We start from the raw sequence: 13,386 nt of genomic DNA on the forward strand, positions 1-13,386 counted from the left end.
CAACCTACTCATACAAAAGGAAGATCCTTGGATTGGCTTGCAGATGCCAATTGCAACCTCTCACTGACATCACTCCCTGTGCTTGGACGGACCATCACCTTATTACCTTCTCTTTACCTAGATCCTCACCATCGACCATACGACCCACTAAGCTACCTCAAATAATCTCCAGAAATAACCGCAACATCACTATAGAGAACCTCAAACCTCTTCTCGCACCCATCAGTAAAGCCAACCTACCTACGCAAAATAACAACCCAGCAGCCATAGTAGACCTATACAACAATACCTTCGAACTAGCCCTCAACCAGATAACTCCTTCTCAAGCAACGAAAAGCCAAACCCTATTGCCCACTCCAACAAATGGTTCTCAGCAGAACTAAAAGCTCTCCGCAATATTAAAAGAACTGCAGAAACTAGCTGGAGAAAAGCCCCCTCTCTCCACTAAAGACAAATTCGCTTCAGCTGCCTCCACCTACAAATCCGCCATCTCAAATGCTAAAAAAGAGATCTATAACTTGAGAATACAAAATTCCAAATCTTGCACCAAAGAACTTTTCTCTATACTAAGAGAACTTGAATCACCATTGCCTCCTACTGAGGACTGTATCAAAGACAAGGCCTGGTGTAACAATATCCAGCTCCCCCTCGCTAACAAAATTGCCCTCCTACAAACTAAGATAGAAGCAAAAAAAAGCTAGCCTTGCCTCCAAGCAGAACCCCAGCAGCAAAATTAACCACACCACCCCTAATCGCCCCTTCCCTTCCACTTCTCACCAGTCACAGAAGAGGAAGTAATCAAGATAATCGCCAGTCTCAAACCATCCAACTGCAAAGGTTACATTTGTCCTGCATCTGTTATCAAAGACTGTGCCAATGAGTTAGTCCCTCTCATCACCTCTGATCAACTCATCCTTCAAAAACTCAGTGGTCCCCAACAATCTTGAAGCGTGGGTCCTTACCCCTGCTCAAAAAACCTAACCTAGATCCCAACATCCCCACAAACTACAGGCCCATCACCACAGTCCCATTTCTTCTCTTGGACAGGGTAGCCTACCTCCAAATACAACATTTGGAAGACAACAACCTACTAGACCTACGACAATCCGGCTTTAGACCAAGGCACGGGACTGAAACTGCCCTCTTGCATCTAAAAATCCAAATGGATGACGCCAAAGACAAGGGCAAACTGGCCATCTTGCTCTTGTTGGATCTCTCTGCTGCCTTTGATCTGGTTGACCACCAGATCCTCACTCAACATCTCTCCTCGGCTGCTGCATTCTCTCAGAATGCCACGTAGTGGATCCAGTCATTTCTGTCTGACAGGTCGAATAGAGTCTTCGCCCCCCACTGCGGCTGCGGACCCTATCCCAATCACATGTGGAGTGGCCCAAGGCTCCTGCATTTCTCCTACACTTTACATCTTCACAAAGCTCCTATTTGACCGTCTTGACGACTTGGGTGTCAGCTACACCAATTATGCGGACGACACCCAGGTCCTCATCACGCTCACTGGTAGCTATGAAGAAGATGTTGGAAAGCTTAATGATATCTACTTAGAAATCCAAGCCTGGATGGCTACACACAGTCTTTGCCTAAACGACGATAAGGCAGAATTGCTTATCGTAGGTACCCAGGTTCGCCTCAACAAATTGGACCAAAGGTACCAATCCTTTACCATTGATGGAAACATCATAAAAGTATCCAAAGAGGTCAAAACACTAGGTGTATACCTCGACTCTACCTTATCACTAAAGAAACAAATAAACTACCATCTCAACTACCTCATACACCAATAAACTGATCAATGCCTGCAGGCCGTTTCTCTCCACCTCTAGTTGCCTCACCCTATCTAGAGCGCTGATATTGTCCAAATTAGACTATTGCAACACACTCTACTTAGGCACTACCACAAAAAACTTGAACAGGCTCCAGATCCTGCAAAATAATGCACTAAGATGTGCCCTCAACCTACCGCGCAAGGCGCACATATCCACGGTTAGCAAAGTCGTCCACTGGCTCCCGATCCGCGACAGAATTAAGCTAAGAACCCTGGTCATCACCCACAAGTGCCTGTCACGTACTGCCCCACGTTACCTTTCAGACAAATTCTCTAGACACTGCCCCATTAGACCCACCAGAACCCCTTACCTGCACCAACTAAAGATCCCTAACTACAACCTAAAAACAGCAGGAGGCTCCAGTTTCCCAGTGCTCGCAGCACAATGTTGGAACACCCTCCCTCCCACAATTAGATCGGAAACCGCATTATGGCCATTCAGAGCCATGGTAAAATCTTGGCTACTAGCCTAGACATCTAGACTCTCACCGACACGACCGGTCAGCCGCCACTCTCTAGCTGCAATATAATTGCATTGCAACTAGTAATGTTTATTCTATCTACAGCCTATTCAGGACCAACCTGTAACCCGGTCCTCACTCGCCACTGTAACTATTTTGTGCCTACGCTCTGTACATAATCTTCCCGGTATATTCTACTTTGTATGTAAACATTCAGAGCCTGGACCAATGTATGCTCTGACTGTTGTATTATGATGTTCGTGCAACAAAATGTAACTCTGCTGTGCACATGATTATGCGCCCAGCTACCCGAGGGTTCGGACGCGCTTTATAAATAAACAAACTAAAGGGGAAGAAGGTTTTTTTATGGTGAAAAAGGTTCCGTCTCCAGTCCCTTGTAAGGGACGGCCACACAGTATGGAGGAAAGGGGACGGGATGTAAGAGTACATGTAATCACATTTCTGCATACCTTCGGGGCTCAGACTACAGATATTATCTTAGATTCTCTGCCATGTTTCACTTTCGCCTTCAAAACAAATGGCATAACTTTGAGGATCCAAAATGTGGGTGGAAGTTTTTGCAAGATCATGCAGTCAGATGAGATAAGATTCCAATAGAGCGAAGCAGAAGATTCCACTTATCCAAGGGACAGGCTAATTCCTAACATCTTGCGAGATAGATTGCAACATTGGTAAGCATCGTGCTGCATGCCAAATCATCAGTTGCAACATAAAAGATGCTGAAGTGTGGAGTGGTGGACTGGGCAGCCTCTACCTCAGTGGATCCAACCAATCAGTATTCTACTGTGCCCTAGACTGGTGTGAGCACTACCCAATATGCATTGTCATGTTACTGCATGATTGAAGCAATGGCTTGATATGCTTATTATGGCCAACACTGTACATTGCGGCCCACTCCTCACACAGTCATAACATTCCTCATTGTTATTATTGGTCAATATTATTGTCACCTTCTAAGACACTATTACGCTTAGTGTTGATGTGCCTTCATATTTTACACTGTCGGGTGGCACCTCTGCCCCAGTTACACAACTGTGCACCCTTATTGCTGGATTTCACATTGGAACACTACTTCACAGGTCATGCAATAATTTAATGTCCATAAGTATTTTGCCTCCAGGTGGATGCTTATCTGGTATTAAGGCAGCCATTTTGGTGACCACCTCTAAGGTAGTTTTATTAAGTGTGCTGTAATGTGGCAGTGTGCTCGGTTGGGCCACCCATCAGGTTTGAAGAAACTCCCCTCATGTGGTTAATTTGCTTATTTTATTGTACCATATTTTTCTTCAAAGTTCAATCATAAAGTTGAGGTTTGTGTAACATTCTTGTCAGTAGCTCAATGTGCTGTTCCCTTGAGGTTCTAGAACACAATGAAGTTTGGCTATATTGATAACGTAACTGTACCTTAATCTGTCTTGCAAGCAGGGTGGATTTGGAGAATTCACTCAGCCTCCTTACCGTTAAGATATTGGTTTACTGGCACCAGGATAGCAGGCTGAGATTCATTAACATGCAAGGTATTAAAACCCCTACAAAAAGACGCAGTCTAGAGCTACCGCAGAGATGTCTGTGGAAATTCTTTTTACAAAGGAGAGACACCTAAATGCCAGAAAACTCAAACTATGTTGCGGGTGAAGCAATTGTTTCACTCCCCCCATCACAGGTGCACAATATCTATTTTCTTTGCCAAAAAATGTAAAGAGACGGCAGACATCCGATTTAACAGAGAACTATAAATCGTGCTTTGGTGTTGCTCATTAATATCCAGAGACCAACAGAAAAGAATCCCCGCTTTTACTCATGTATTTGAGTGTGTCATTTTATAGGTCGAGGCCGTCTTTTATAGGAGAAGACTTTAATCTGGTCAAGTCTTCCAAACTCGATAGATCTCCTCGCCCTTGTGAGTCAAAATGACCAAAGTAACTAAGCAGTACAAGGATGTATGGCGATTGCGAAACAGAATTGTTTACATTCTTCTTGCACACACATCAGTTACTCTCAAAATGACATGTGGTTTCCTTCGACCTTGTGACTGAATGTAATATTTTACCTATGTCCATCTCAGATCATCCACCAGTCTTCGTACACTGAACTTCTTACTGATTCACAACCTACAATCCACTGGGAACAATGTATCCGCCCTAGATGATACTGATTTTAATGAGAACATCTCCTCAGCCACAAACTACTTATGAGTGCCCAATCTGGTCGATGACAAGTCATCTGTGTGTTGTTGGGATGCATATAAACCAGTCTTGAGAGGTTGTTGCGTCTTCAAGTGGCCTCATAAAACTCAGTCACAAGAGGCATAAACAAAACTATTTACAGGCATGGATTAGAATTAAAGTAACACTACAGAAACAGAAAAGAGATCCAGAGGTACTTTTCTACCTTAAGGAGCTTAGATACCAGCTGAAGGATGTCAATACATTTCATGTGTCGAAATTCTTCGCTAGGCATGCACAAGTGAATCATATGAAAGAGCAGGTGAATAACATTATCTCTACCTCTACATACCTCCTTAAATTGTAGAGGCAACTGGACCCTTCCTGACAAACAATAGCTGTGGTGGCCAGAGCAATAATTGGTGCAAAATTGGACTACTACAGTAGTATGCTTCATGGGAGCAACAAGGGAGAAATTTAAAAAATAAGTGATTTAAAACAGCGGAGTTCGTGTAATTGAGGGACTAGGAAGGAGGGCGCATGTGTTTGAAGCCAGAAGGGGATTACATTGGTTAACAGTTGAAGCCATGATTTCATTTTGTGTCCTGACAATAACGCACAAATGCCTCTTTGGCAATTACTCAAGTTAACTTTCAGATAGCATCGCTTGGTTACCACTTTGAAGGACACTACGATCGAATTTCACAAACCTGTTGCTGGTCCCTAGAGTACAATTGGCAGTTAGTCGGGGAGCCTTGAACAGTGCTGCACCAAAACTATGGAATACCCATCCACCTGATATAAGGGACTGCAGCTCCCGTAGTATGTTCAAACGTAACTTGAAGACCCATATATTCACGTAAAGAACATTTGATGGCAGGTTACTCTTTCCTGGAAATAGGTTCTTGTGGTGTAGGATTATTCTGTGTTTATATGTTTTATGTCCTTGTGAGTGCTCCGATGCCTCAAGGCTCACTTGTTTTGGCACTTTGAAAATAAACTTAATGGGTTTTTCGAAGAGGGAAACTGGCCTCTAGGGCTTGTCCGGTAAGCTATCTAGAGCAATCCATGATATATACACACACTACAAAACGAATGGACGACTGTATGTGAGATGTAGATTGCCATCCGCTTTCAACCTTCTTTTACAGCTTAGTGTCCCAAAAATGATAAGCAGACCTTTAACTGCTACATACACCAGATACACAGGACAATGTCTTTAAAGCAAACCAGTCCCACTCTAATGAAAAAGTGTCAGGGCCTGACTCGCATTCGATTTATCTCTATAGATCGTTGGGTGACCGACGAGGCATCAGGTTGAGGATTGTCTTTGAGGAAACTTAGGAAATGGCGAATAGTATACATTTTACGTACAAAACCACAATCTTGGTTTCACACAAGAAAGGAAAAGAGCCAACTAATTGTAGCTCATATAGACAGATCTCTCTAATAAACACTGGTGGGAAAAGTCTGGCAAAATGTCTAGCTATGAGACTAAATAGTTTTCCATCAAGATCAGATGGTCTTTGTACTAGGTAGGAACTCAGATAATGTTCAACACTTAATTGCTTTCCAGCTATACACACAGGGATGAGGCAGAGATGTCCCTTATTTCCACTTTTTTTTATGCCCTAGCAATTGGGTCGGTAGCCATCAAATTTGTCCCAACACAGGAATACTAGGGATAACGGCTTGTACTCAAGTCCACCACCACCTTTGCCACTGCTTACCACACTCATCCATGAAAAATCTGAAGAAATGTAAAGTTCAGATATACCATGCACCTCAGGAAGGTTTGGCCCCTTTCACTGGCATCATCTTTATGCTCAAATGTTTGATAAATCTATTTAATGAGCTTGCATATGACTTATATAGTTTCAACAGCCCAACTTGTCATTGATAAAAGTCAAAAAGGATATACTCTGATGGAATCTACATCCCCCCCATCTCTAAAAAGAAGGATAAAAGTTGGGAAAATAATGAATTGCCAAAACATGTTCATCTAGCCCAAATTGTAGCAGTGAATCCAATGGCATAGATGATCAGGGATCTCGAAAGACCAAATCAGCACATTTGGCAATATAAAAAGGCCACAAGTCTCTAACCCATATTATAGGCAGGGAAGCAAGATGAAGGTCTTGCCATCATGGTCTTCATATCTTCTGGCTGTCTAGCTTTGCTGGCTCCGACGCTGGTTACTACTGGGAGATTACCTGACCTGGAAATGTACTGAACCTGCACTATTAGCACCACTTGTAGCCCATGAAACCTTAGCATCACCTTCTTGGAAGCTGTGCAATGCAGCAGATACTCACCCGGTCATCAGGATCTCACTAAAACATTTACAACTAGTGCTAAGGCAATTGCAAGCAAAAACTTGCGCAGTACCACCATCGATTAGGGTGGCTCCGATTTCAAGGCCTAGGAATCTGGGCTGCCGGGATATCTAGGTGGTCAGGGCAGAAGAAACAATCTATTTGTTTGATCATTTTGATTTGAAATATGTATTTGGGCTTGCAGGAGGGTGGTTGGTGACACACATGGCTCTGATCAGTTAACGGATCAAGGTCATTACAGACAAACCTCATGACGGAATCCTCAGTGCGAAGCAGAGATCTATTATGGATGAAAGACGAGGTTTTGTACTCTTTGCTCCACAAAATATGCAGAAAGAAGCTACTCTTGCATCCACTTGGTCTGAGGACCTACATGTATCACTGTAAGCACATTGCATTTATCAGTTTCTCAAGAACATACACTCAAATAAAAATTAATACATTGTCTGTACTACTCTACTACCAGATTGGCAGCTAGGAAGTGCTCACAATTGCAGGGTTTTCTGAAAGAGCCATAGAGTGGCTGGTACTCTGGGGCATTTGGTGTGGTATTTCCCTCTGAGAAGGGAGTTTTGGCTGAAACTGTTAGCAAAGGTGAATAAGATTTAAGACTCTGCAGCACACACATCACAGACCTTGATGCTGTTTGGCAATGGAAGTGAACAATTGAATGAGGGAGAAATAAAGCTTAAGTGGTTACATACCAGTCTGTTCTCTCCAAGCAAAGGTGTTCTTTTAAGATGGAAGTCTAAAGGCCCTACTGTGACTAACTTCTGTGAAAGCATGTTATTTAATCATGCTTGCTGGAGCATATCAGTGTTGAAAAGGCAAGTTTAGCCGAAAGATTTAATAAGAGTATCCTCTATATCAGTTAAAATACATCACCATCTAGGATATTTCATTTACAGTTTGTCTTCAGTATTTCGCACACTATTAGGAACTCAAGTTTAGTTCATGGTTTCCAATACCTTTAAGGAATCTAATGTAATCAATCCATGTCGGGACTTCATAGGTGGAAGTATTCCTTCGGATTTACAGCACCGCTTAAAATCAAATTCTCCATTGTGTTTTTAACACCTGTAAGGTTTAAGCGCTCCTCATTGTTCTCAGCACCTTTTGAGGTTACGTTTTCCTCAGGATTCTTGGCACATCTTAGGCTCAAATGCCTTTCATACTTATAACATATCTTGAATTCAAGTGCTTTCCAGGGCACCACTTCGATTCCAGTGCTTTCCAGTATCCAGAAGCTACTCCGATCCATAACATGTTTTACTTCTTCATGGCTCCAAATACACAACTTCTGAACTTTAGGGCATGCTTCATCCTCTTACAGGGGATAGGTCCAACCTCTTTCTACTTCATTAGGATTTTTGCTTTTGAATTTTGCCTCCGCAAATTGAAAGCTACAAAAAGGGGTCAGCGCCATCCTTTTTTTTGCTCCGTGTTAACTCATTATTGCAAGATCCGCAGTACAACAACCGCCATGCTCCACCCCAAGTATGCAATCCTCTGTGGAACCCAACACGTCTTCACACAGGGACACTGTCTACATCCCGAGGTTGGTTGCAGAAGCCATGATGTGGCAGTAAGGCTTGGAGGAAGGAATCGGTGTCACAGAACCTAGAAACGAATATCCTCAATATAATCCAGTAAATCTATATGTGCAGATATTTACAGAGAGGGAACACACGAATATGCTGTAGTCGTTTTTGGTCTATGTAAACTGGTGTCTGTGCATTACTTATATATTCATGGTATCCACAGCACCACATAAGATTTGAGGAGGCAGTATTTTACGGTTTTCTGTTCTGTAAGACAATTGCCAAGTCCAGTAACTGCTGTAATTGAAAATATGTTTTGCTATCTTAGAAGACCACTGTAGAGTATAGAACACAATAGTACAGCTCTGCTGTGTGGCAGATGCTGCTGATGCCTTTGGCCAGAGCACAAACATTGGAAACCAGGTGCAGGAACCTTCCTATATGTTACTCCATTTATTTTCTGGGTGGGCGTAATTGCCTAATATTAAGACTGGTAGGCCGCTTATCTGGAGGCATATGGCAGCAATCTAAACATATGTCTTCAAACCATTTCCGTTTCTTTGAATAGCCAAGAAGGGATGTGCCTGTACACCATTCTCTATTCAATTAAGTTGAGGTGCCAGATATTGACTAAAGCAACGTTGGTTCTGGTTTCCAATCCCACTATTATGCAGGTACGATGCTGCCTCAAGGCAAAATAAATAACTGCTTACCGAGATTTCTTGGACCCTGCAGGAGAAGGAGATCCCGATGCAGAGGATGAATGAGAGTGAGACCTGGACCGAGATCGGGACCCCGAACGGGAACTGGAGCCACTGTAGCTGCTAACACTACCACTGACGCTTCCGCCGACTGTGCTCCTAAAAAGAAAAGAAACATTATACTAAGTAGGGGTTTACCATAGTTCCCACTTCCTACAAACTGCAGAAAGATTAGATGTCAACTAAAATCCATGTGTTTACAGAACATTCACTTCCCCTCACCCTTTCGCCCAAAGCACTACTCTGAATGGTTGCTGAAATTGATAATGCTTCAGCTTTAGATTTATGTTATTGCTATACTTTTTACACCTTTTACGACAAACGTACTTCCAACACAATTATATTAAACACCCAGCCATATAAAGCGAACTAAAATGAAGCTGCCACGAAATGGATTGGAGGAATAAAGGCCTCATCTTTGTAAGATGCACATTATTGTGTGAAACCTAATGCTGTTAATATTAGTTTTAATATTTGTTAAGGAGGATGTGTGTTGCTCAGCTTTTACTATAAAGTAAAATCTATTCTGGGCACAGTCCTGCCCTACTGGTTGCACAGTACCTTGTTTGGTGTCCCTACTGGATACCAGTTGCTCTGCAGCGCAAGTGCCTGCCCATCATTAGGCTTGCAGGCATTTCAGAGTACCCTGTTGCCAAGTCTCTGCTTGGTAGCAGTATAGGTGTAAGGGTTGTTTCATTTTAAAATATCAAACATTACTTGCTGAGTTTATTGACCTCTGCCCCGCTACCCATTGTATTTATTGTACAAGTGAATTTCTTCGTACAACTCTAAGTTTCAAAAGGCTTTCCTTTTAACACACTTCACTCACTTCAGGAGAAACCACCACTAGATCTTGTCATTCGTCTCAATGCTTGCGATCATTGGCTTGCAAGCCACTGTTGGACTGACCGCATGCTTAGGCATGCAAATGGGATGAAGAACACAAACTGTGATCATCCCTGGTAGTCTCATAACTATCTTACCATTAACAACCAACCATCTGATAACAAGGGAGTCGAGTCTAAAGGGCTAGTACTCTTTCTTGAGAGTGATAAGACATTGCTCTTCTTGTACTAAGAACGTTTTGAATTGGCATGGTATGAGGCAGAATTTTAGTTTGCTGTTGGAGAAACCCAGCTAATTAATGAGCCCGATAGTCTTGTCTGTTCTTGGTGCACAACATGGTACTTTCCCCTGCTATGACCTGGTCAGCTAGGTAAGAGTAGACCAAAATGTTTTGACAGCACAGTGTCCATGCCACTACCATTAGTGCCATTGTGAACAAATAAGGTGGCAATAAAACCCCAAAAGGAAGCACCTTAAACTAAAAGCTATGCGTGTCCGCCATGAATCTTCGGTTTTGCAATAGCCTGGGAACCTTGAAATAGGACCAGTGTGTTTCCATGTAGTATCCCCTTTTTGAAAATGGAATTGCATCCTGGAACATGCCATTCTGAATATTTGTAATTTTACAAACTTGTTTACAGGGCACAGATCTAGCACTGATATTCTCATTTTGTCTTTTTGGGGGACAACAAAATAATGAGGATACCCGGGACTGGTTTGATGGCTGCCCTCTGCAGAACAGTTTGAATATTGTCCTGTAATAGGAGATGTTTATTGGGTATTTTTCTGGTGCATGGTCGGAGGAGGTGTGGCTTTCCCACAAATTCTAAACAGCATTTTTCCTTGATTATACTCATGACCCACTTGTCCTAAATGATCTCCCTACTGCCCGCCGCCCATCCGTCCACCCCCACAAATTGGTGAATGACATTGACTAAGTTACTCACCGTAGTGACTACCTTACTCCTAGTCCATACTCCCTTTTCGTCCATACCTGTCAAACATTCCATCCTTTGGAATCGGGACCAGAGCACTTTAATGCATACACAAAGTAACTTTTTTGTCCTTTTATTTTTACACAGTGTCACTGCATGTGACCGTAGCTCTGCCTTCCTGAACTCTGTCCGCGCATCGCCCTTCAGCCCTTTTCTATCGCCAGGTCCAGGACCATTTAGCAATAATAGAGCATACTTATTAGAGAGGACGGCAGGCGTATGGAGGAAAAGGGACTATGGACTAGGAGTAAGGTAGTCACTATAGTCACTATAGTGAGTAACTGTCATACTCCTATGTCCCATCCCCGTTCCTCCATACTTGTGGGAGATTCCCAAGCACTGACCATAGGTATTACGGGTGGATGGAAATTTCCCTTATTGGAACAAATTCTTAAGAACTGCCTGTGCATTTTTAGTGCTTGACTTGGTCTTTGCGAGTTCCTCATCCATGGAGGAGTGGAACAGCTCTTTACCCGCGAAGGGAAGTTCAAACACCTTGTCCTGAACTTCCTTCAAAAACTTCTTAGCATGCAGCCACGCTTGGCAGGAGATGTTTACTCCAACCAGAGTTAGTCAAAATGGCTGTCATGGACCATGGGGGTTGGACTGCCATTTTGTTAACGCCTGAGGCGAACTGCGTCACAGGTGTGAGGCCGTGGTCACCACAACGGAGTCAGGGGTCTTCTGTTCGATTTTAGCCTTGTGATCAGGAACCTCGGCAGAGCCAGTGCTAGCAGATGTAGTGTGTTTGAGACACCTTAGAGACCGCCGAAGAATTAGCCCCAAGTGAGGGAACCTCGGCGGAGCTGGTACTCGAAGACTTAAGGTGCTTAACCGGCTTCTTTGCCCCTTCAACAGGATCGGTTCCACCACAGATTTGAATGTGGAAAGGCTTAGAGTCACCCCCTAAATCCAGAACCCTCAAAGGGGGCCCCTCAATCTTGCTGGCCTTAGACATAGCCCCAGGAAGGGGAACCTCTGGGATAACCACGGTACATCCAGTCATCTTGAGAGAAACCTGGAGCCGAGACTCGGTACACTTAGTTCCAGATGTGGAAACCTTGGGGCTGACCCCAGTGACAACAGCCCCTGAAGTACTGGGCCTAACTTTAGCCACCAAAAGGGGAACCTTGGATGAAGATCCGGTTTTGGCAGCCCTGTTGCAGGATTCCTCGGAGGAAACGCTGCAGCGCCAGTTAGATCCCTTTTGGGACACCCCAAAGAGAGTAGAGCAGCTTGAGACCCTCCCAGACCCAGAAGACCCGGGAAGGAGTCCCCTGGACGGGGTTCCCTAAAAAGGAACATACTTACAGGCCGTTTCCGTTTTTCTTCAATTAACGGCTGTAAATGTGGTGGAGGAATGTGCTGAAAAACAACCTCCCACCTGACAAGCCGACAGAGTGCCCAGACGGAGAGGTAGTCGCAATAGAAGCACGCATCCCAGCGGTGTTCCGGGCCCAAGCAGTCCAGGCAAAGAGAGTGGGGATCTGCCCTCGCAAAAAACGATATTCGCAAGATGGACAGGACACGAATCCCAGACGCTCCGGCATAGACGGAAGAAAGATGACCGTGGAACCGGCGCAGGAATGAAGGACAAGGGAACAAAAAGAAAAATATTCCCTGTCATGCAAGTGCATCCGACCCTGACCACGTGGAGAAAAGGACTGAAGGGCGATGCGCTGGGCGAAGCTCAGGAAGGCGGGACTACGGTCACGTGCGGTGGGCCCGTGTAAAAATGAAAGAAGGACAAAGAAATACATTTTTTGATGCTTTAAAGTGCTCCGGTCCCGTCCCAAAGGACGGAATGTGCCATAAGTGTGGAGGACAGGAGACGGCACGTAGGAGTATAATCTTCCTCCAAATGGCGCAGCATGGGAGGGGACATGCATGCAATAGCCACTATTTTGAGAAAGAGAAAACCCTAGAGGTCGTTGCTGGTGTTGCGGTGCACTGTACAAAAAACAGTTGCTACCAGAGCTTGTACTTCAACCGCTGTAGGAAGGCTATGTATATTGCCTGGACTATTGCCCTTCAGTATGGCCTCGAAAGGTGCTCATACTGGAGGCCGCACCCATGTGCTGGTAAGGCCTACTGGTAATTTGACCCTGTGTTTTCAGGGTGTCATGCTTGTTTTTGGCTTTTCGAATGCCTCATCTACTGCTTTGGCAAAGAACAGTGAATTTGAGTGGATTATCCAGCAGGATTGCTTGCGTCTTCAGCCTAAATCGCATGTCACGCGACCATGCACAATGTTTGATGCCCGCGGCTCTCGCAACTGAAGTTTATTGCGTTTTGTTTTGTTACCCAGGTTTGCTGTCTGTTTTTAATCCTGCAGGATGCTGTGGAAAGCTGGTTGTAGAGCTTCAGACACCCAATTAATGAGGTTACAGAGTTCGTCCCAATGTGTTTTACTGTATCGC

The 13,386-nt window shown here is 44.0% G+C and overlaps 1 protein-coding gene across 3 annotated transcripts in view; it reads right to left on the reverse strand.

Annotated features, from left to right (window-relative positions):
* ZC3H18 (zinc finger CCCH-type containing 18) overlaps window positions 1–13,386 on the reverse strand; it is a 1,042,429-nt gene that overhangs the window by 182,338 nt on the left and 846,705 nt on the right. For all 3 annotated transcript variants that reach the window (XM_069636029.1, XM_069636019.1, XM_069636037.1), the window contains exon 13: window positions 9,078–9,224. In XM_069636029.1, the coding sequence (XP_069492130.1) occupies window positions 9,078–9,224 (147 nt within the window). The remainder of the gene's footprint in view (window positions 1–9,077; window positions 9,225–13,386) is intronic.

This window comes from Ambystoma mexicanum, chromosome 1q, assembly GCF_040938575.1.
Source record: "Ambystoma mexicanum isolate Mex_15411 chromosome 1q, UKY_AmexF1_1, whole genome shotgun sequence".
Classification (NCBI taxonomy): domain Eukaryota; kingdom Metazoa; phylum Chordata; class Amphibia; order Caudata; family Ambystomatidae; genus Ambystoma; species Ambystoma mexicanum.